Raw genomic sequence first — 6,629 nt, 5'->3', positions numbered from 1 at the left:
TATTAAAAATATGCTTGCATTTTTAGGACGATGCAGACTGGTAAAATGGAGCCCTGTGGACCCAGAATCACAGTGATTTATGGGAGAAAAAAAATAGCAAAATCTGAAAGAGGAATAAAAAGTGTAAAAAACACATTTTGGCCCACTACAACAAAGGATGGAAAATATGTCCCCAATGTATTAAAGATCTTATTCATAATAAAATGGAACATTCACACAAATTTGTTGAAAGTGAATGTCAGAAGTTTTATACATAATCCCCATCACTTTTTGACTATTTTTGTCTCAGTTTTGCCATTCAGATTAGAGTTTAGTGAATGACCCTGTGATAGTGAATTTTATTCCTGCTTATTAAACCAGGTACAGCTGTGTGTGGGGAGGGGTCCTGACTATAAAGCTAATCACTGAGGGTATTGCCCTTATACAGAGATCTCTGGAGACTTTTCCTCAGCTATACAAGCCAGAGACTCCAAGATAAAACAAAAAAAGATTTCTGCTGGGAGTCTAGAGATTTGGGGCTTGTTTTCTGATCTCTCTTTGATAATGGATACACCAGGTAAGTGATCCCTGTGTATTGTGGATTTTTAAGCTCATTTTGTAGGGTTGTATATACTGAGCATTACTAGGGAGTCTCTCACATTATAGAGAACTATGTATGTAATGGTTTTTTTGTAGTTTCTCATAGACCCTCTGTTATTAATGATATTAAATTGACACTATAGTTAACAGAATCACTACAGATTAATGTAGTTGTGGTGTCCACATATTGTCTCTGGAGGTTTTTCAATTTAAACAATGCCCTTTCAGGTAAAAGGCAATGTTCCCATTATTGCCTAGAAATGCCTCTAGTGGAACTCTAGATGGTCACTAGAGGAGCTTCCTGTGTCAGTTCTGCACACTGTGCAGTACTGACGCTCAGTGCCTCTACATTCTGCAGGAATGTTCCTCATAGAGATGCATTAATTCAAATCACGTCTACAAAATGATGCCTTGGGGGGGTGGATTAGACACGGCAGCAGGAGCCCTGAGAACTAAATTTACAACCGCACTTGCTATGTAGGCAAATAGGTGGCTCAGGCGAATAGTCTTGCTGTGCAATAACCTCCCATCTTCCTACAGGAAAGCCTTGTACTGGCTGATATCAAACCTGACTATCTTTGCCACATAGGCAGCACTATCTTCTGTGAGAATGGCATGGGATCAAAGTGTATAAAATCACCTTTCCGACTGATCTAAGGAGGGCTGGGAATCTAAACAGGCACTGCAGTATCAGGAATACATGTTTATAAATTCTCTGAATTAAAAAATCTTGGAACTGTTTGGCATTCGAAATGAACTTCAATCTAAAGCCAAAACCGGAGTCTTAGCTGATATGTCACATCTTCTCAGGTTTGGCTGAAATTGCTGCTTAACTTGATGTGCCATACATGTATAAATTCTCATTTATTATAAAAAAAAAAGCCAAACTTTATACTGTGTGTGTGTGTGGCCCCTAATTTTACCCCAAAAAACTGGGAAAACTTATTGACTAGGGTGGGAAATGCAGCAGCTACTGGTAAATTTAGATCCTAAAAACATGAGATTAACTGAATATTTACAGTGTGTGCGCGTGTGATGCAGAGCCTTATTTTTTTTTGCCCCCCCCCCCCCCCTCCCTGCTTGTTAGTTGGCCAGGGAGGGGGGCCTCTCACTCCCTGGTGGTCCAGTGGTGTGCACTGTGTAGGAGGGGGCTGGCAGGAAGCTGTAACTTACCTTTCCTGCAGCTCCTGTCAGCTCCCTTCTCTCTCCTCCGGTCCGTGCAGCTCCCTCTGCAAGTATTGCGGCCGCGCGGAGAGTTGCCACGGTAATCTGTGGCAATGCTCTGACCCTGCGGCTCTCGACTTGCGGAGGGAGCTGCACGGACCGGAGGAGAGAGAAGGGAGCTGACAGGAGCTGCAGGAAAGGTAAGTTACAGCTTCCTGCCAGCCCCAGGTCCTTGTCTGTATTATGGCAATGTAAGTTGCCATAAGACGAGTGGGGGTTTTTCAGCACAAAAAATGTGCTGAAAAACTTGTCTTATACTCGAGTATATATGGTACATTTGTCTTGATTTACAGAGTACATAATGTATATGGCTTCAGTTTATTACCGGTCTCAGGATACAAAACTTTAGAAGTTGGCCATTAACCTTTCAATACAAACATACATCACAGGTTAAGTGTGCATTTTGATGGATCCATGTTTTGGAGAATTAAAATTTTTAGTTTTGACGCTGAGGGTATATCTAAAGGAAAGGGGCAGGTCTGCACAGATCCAGGTCCCTCCACTTAACTGGCATACAGGAAGGCAGACCAAAAGTCCCTGCAGCGCATAATTGCTCTGACTTGCTGTCTCGGTGATCACATGTGCTGAGACAGCATGATTGGTTGCTGCCTGTCTGCCACGGACATCGAGGCACAATTAAAGGGACCCTAGTCACCCAGACCACTTCAGCTCAATGAAGTGGTCTGGGTGCTAGGTCCCTCAGGTTTTAACCCTTCAGATGCAAACATAGCAGTTTCAGACAAACTGCTAGATTAACATTTGGGGTTAAGCCAGCCTCTACTGGCTGTCTTCTGGACAGCCACTCGAGGTGCATCTGTGATGCTGGAGGCATATTATGCCTCCATCGCGCAGAGCGTCCATAGGAAAGATTTGAGAAATTCTTTAATATGGACACTTTGCTCTCGGCACTTGCGTGCACGTTCGTCTCAGCTGACCTCAGTGGGAGGAGGAGAGGTCACCAGTGCCGAGGAAGCCTGGCGCTGGATGAAGGTAAGTGGCTGAAGGGGGTTTCAACTGCTTCAGCGCCACAGGAGGGGGACCCTGAGGGTGGAGGCACCCTCATGGCCCTAAATTGTGTGGAAAACCACTTTGTTTTCCTGACACTATAGTGATCCTTTAACCTGACAACTGCGGAGATCTGGGGTTAATTTTAGTAAATAACAGAAATGTAATGTCTTGGGACAGCCTTATTTCTTGGGATCCAGTCCATATTTTGGCCTCAAACCCCACAGTACCTCTCTGCTAGGAGCACCTTATTGTCTATGTATATAACTCCACCGCAATAATTTCTCTAAACTACTAAATGTGTTTAGAAATTGGTCTGTGTAAATAAGATGCATTATTCCTGTTCAAAATTACACTTTAATTCTACAACTTTTTGTTAAAAGGCCGAAAACTTCTCAGAACCATTCTATCTTTGGCCACACCATGAATCTCATCCATTAATGAGTGTCCTCTTTTTGTCCATTTGAAATCTCTGGAGGTATAAAGAAAATGATGGATCAGTGCTCCTCAAGGCAGTCCATATTTAGGGATTACCTGGGTATATCTAGGGTGTTTAGTTTATATTTTCTAAACGCCTTGGACACACGTGGGTAATCCCCAAATCCTGGACTGTTAGGTGTGCCTTGAGGAGCACTGCTGTAGACCATAAGAAATGCCTCAGTGTTCTTGAAGGGATGTGTTCTTTTTTTTTTTTTTTTTTCTTTTTTTTTTTTTTTTTAGTGTTTCAAACTACAATCCGTATCTTGGCTTATGACTTGCATCACCTGGCATTTCAAACTGTTGTGAATTACTTCTAACTAACCTCTTCCTGTTGACTTCCAGACACCCTCCTGTTTGCTGTGAAGGATTATGTTGCCAGAGCTGGATTACCACCCAAAAATCTTCTGGATAACTTTGATGCCAGATCTAGCATTGTAGGGAAGCTGAATAATGTCAGTAAGATTGCCTTTAACCCAGAAGGGATGCTGTTTGCTGTGCGTGGTACAGAGCTTTTCATGGGAGCTATGCCTTCAGATCCAAACCTGGACTGGTTCTCTACTGCCAAGAGAGTGGGCAAAACTGACTGGGATGGGTTTAAATTCATGTTCTTTGATCCAAATGGCCTTCTGTATGCAGCTACCAAGAAAGGGGAGTTCTACAAGGGTCCAGCACCAAGCAATGAAAACGTGTCCTGGCTTTATGGCCAAGCCACCAAAATAGGAACCAACAGCTGGAATGAATTTGATGCCCTTTTCTTTGACCCTAAAGGCATCCTGTATGCAGTGACAAGTGACGACAAGCTTGTGATGAGAAGCCCCCCAACCAAACCAGACGATAACTGGCTTGATTCCAGCAAAACCATTGGAAAAGGAGGCTGGCGCATCCTGACCCATTTCATGGCTTTCACCCTAGAGTCAGACCTGTGGTGTGTGGATTCAAAGAATGGCAACATCTATAAAGGACCAACCCCGACCGTTGCTGATACCAACTATATTGAAAAAGCAGAGAAACTGGGCTGGGGTTACAATGTCTACCCCCTCCTTTCCTTCACCATTGATAAAACCATCCAGAGTATTGTGAGCTTTGAATTCCTTCCAGATTCAGGGAAAATCCTATCCCAAGGCACAGAGGTGGTGCAGACCCAGATCTATAACAACAAGAGCAGCACTCCATTAAAGCACACCTTCTCGTAAGTAATGGAAACCTCATTGTGCTGCTTGCTCCTGTCTGCTGTCTACTTGGGTTAGGAAGGTAAATGCCTGCAGTGTATATACAATACTTGGAATGCTCAGGTCTGTGGTGGTGGATAGACCACATCTCTAGTCCTATTCCATGATCTAGATGGCTACAATGAGAATGGGTAAGTATGCTGAGGACATCGAAGAATAAGGGTGTTCAAATGGCTTTTCTTAACTTTCCTTTCAGCCATTTAGTAGATGGCTCCATAACTTGCCCCTCACGTGACTGTCATGAAGGAGTAAGCTTCACTCCATATGGTCTAATGGACCTATGAATTTCAGAAGGCACTTGGTTTTTTTCTCCTTAAGATTTTCTGAATTTTGAGCAAACTGAAATTCCAAATGAATATATCTCCCTTTTTATCCTTGCTCAAAAAAGCCAAATTAACCAACTGGCTGGGAGTGGAGGTGGTGGTGGTAAACTAGCCTGAATCTTGATCCAAGTATTCCAGTCTATCAAACTATTAATGACTGGTTTCTTTTTAGCTTCTCCAAAACTGTAACTGAGAGCAGCAGCTTCAGCCAGCAACATGGATTCACAGTGGCTGTTGGATCTGAGATGTCCTTTAAAGCTGGAGTCCCATTCATAGGGGAAACGGAGACCAAGATTTCCATCAATGTGAGCACAACTCATACCTGGAATTTCACCACAACCAACACAACACAGGTAAGCATGGCTTGTGGGAAGGGAGAAAGTATTCTCTGTTGATTAGACTTGGCATACTGCTTACAGTGAAATAACAAAACCCACTCTGCTATTGGGTTTATTCTTCAACTGGCTTCAGTTTCTTTCTCATGACTCCATGTATGACTCTTATCTGCTTCTAAAGGCACAGCCCCACTGGTTAAGACATCCTGACTTGTTAGTTGTGGGCCCTGTAACTGCATATCTAATAAGGCAGGTGGCTGGGTAAGAACCTTGCTAACTGGCTTTGGTCAGTGCACACTCTAACCCAACCTCTATAAAAGCTGTCCTAAAATACACTACCTACTTATGCTGAACTTGTTAACTTGTATTCTGTTGGCATGTTAGAGTAAATGCTCCTTCTCAAAGGGATACTACAGGCAACAAAACAACTTTATCTTAATGATACAGTTCTTGGTGTATAGATCATGCTCGGAGGCTACTAACCGAGCAGGAGATGAGGAATTCTAGATTAAACAGACTATGTAATAAAGGAACCTGTAATATCCGAGCTTCATGTTTGGGAAGGTTGTTCAAATCACGTGCTGGGAGGTGTGACTAGGGCTGCATAAACAGTGAGTGATTGATCCCCTGAATTGAGCAGGAAGATTGCAAGGGCATGATTTGTACACCAAAACTGCCTAATTATGCTAAAGCTGTTTGTGCTTGTAGTGGCAAATGGTTAATAAGAACCACACAACACAAATTCCTGTGGTGTGCCTCTGTAATCTCTCACCTACCTTCATTGTACTGCAGTACAGACAGGCAGAGGAGGATTGAAATAACACAGGGCCCTGAGCAGATTTCCAGTTTGCCCCATTCCTCCTTCAGCTTCTAACCTTCTGACTTCTTCTGCAGACAACCTTCTCATCCAGCACAGATGTGGAGGTTCCAGGTGGACATTCAATACGTATGGTGGCATCGGTGACCAAGGCAGAAATGGATGTACCATACAATGCCAAGATCCGCACTTTGTTTGGATATGAGACCACCATCCAGGGAATGTGGAAAGGGGTCACTCACTATAACCTGATGGTCACCCAGGAAGACTACAAACCATGAGATGGATAATCCTGTGCATTCCTCTGTATGGAATATGATCTGAAATATGAAATGTTGTATAGATAAATCAAACTTTGCATAATTCCATTCATGGTATAATAGGAATTGTATAAATGGCAGGAATGTCATGTTCTGTCTTGGTGTACAAAAACAAATTAAACTTGTGTATGTCTTGCAATCCCTTGTTCCACTGACTTTCAATCGGTTTGCTTTACATCAGGTAGAATGTTCAATTCTAGCTATCTTTTTCCTTTATCTAAACTGTAAACTCCCCTCTAATTCATGTCCATTTTGCTTCACACTATAACCATCCTGACTAGTAGTCTAGCGGTCAGCCAAATGATATCCATCTCTGG

The 6,629-nt window shown here is 42.9% G+C and overlaps 1 protein-coding gene across 1 annotated transcript; it reads left to right on the top strand.

Moving 5' to 3' along the window:
- Nucleotides 1–442: 442 nt before the first annotated feature.
- Nucleotides 443–6,281, top strand: LOC134614110 (tachylectin-2-like). Its single transcript, XM_063457551.1, has 4 exons — nucleotides 443–556; nucleotides 3,631–4,477; nucleotides 5,013–5,193; nucleotides 6,070–6,281. Exons 1-4 carry the CDS (start codon nucleotides 544–546, stop codon nucleotides 6,271–6,273), a joined length of 1,245 nt encoding a protein of 414 aa, XP_063313621.1. The 5' UTR covers nucleotides 443–543; the 3' UTR covers nucleotides 6,274–6,281.
- The last annotated feature ends 348 nt before the right edge of the window (nucleotides 6,282–6,629 follow it).

This window comes from Pelobates fuscus, chromosome 6, assembly GCF_036172605.1.
Source record: "Pelobates fuscus isolate aPelFus1 chromosome 6, aPelFus1.pri, whole genome shotgun sequence".
NCBI classification, from domain to species: Eukaryota; Metazoa; Chordata; class Amphibia; order Anura; family Pelobatidae; genus Pelobates; species Pelobates fuscus.
Note: the sequence above shows the minus strand (reverse complement) of the source record. Positions and strands in the feature narration are given on the sequence as shown.

What these genes read in the sequence shown, in the direction of transcription:
- LOC134614110 (XM_063457551.1), top strand. An exon ending in CCATTAAAGCACACCTTCTC is followed by an intron (nt 4,478 to 5,012) that starts GTAAGTAATGGA and finishes GTTTCTTTTTAG; the next exon opens with CTTCTCCAAAACTGTAACTG. An exon ending in CCACAACCAACACAACACAG is followed by an intron (nt 5,194 to 6,069) that starts GTAAGCATGGCT and finishes CTTCTTCTGCAG; the next exon opens with ACAACCTTCTCATCCAGCAC.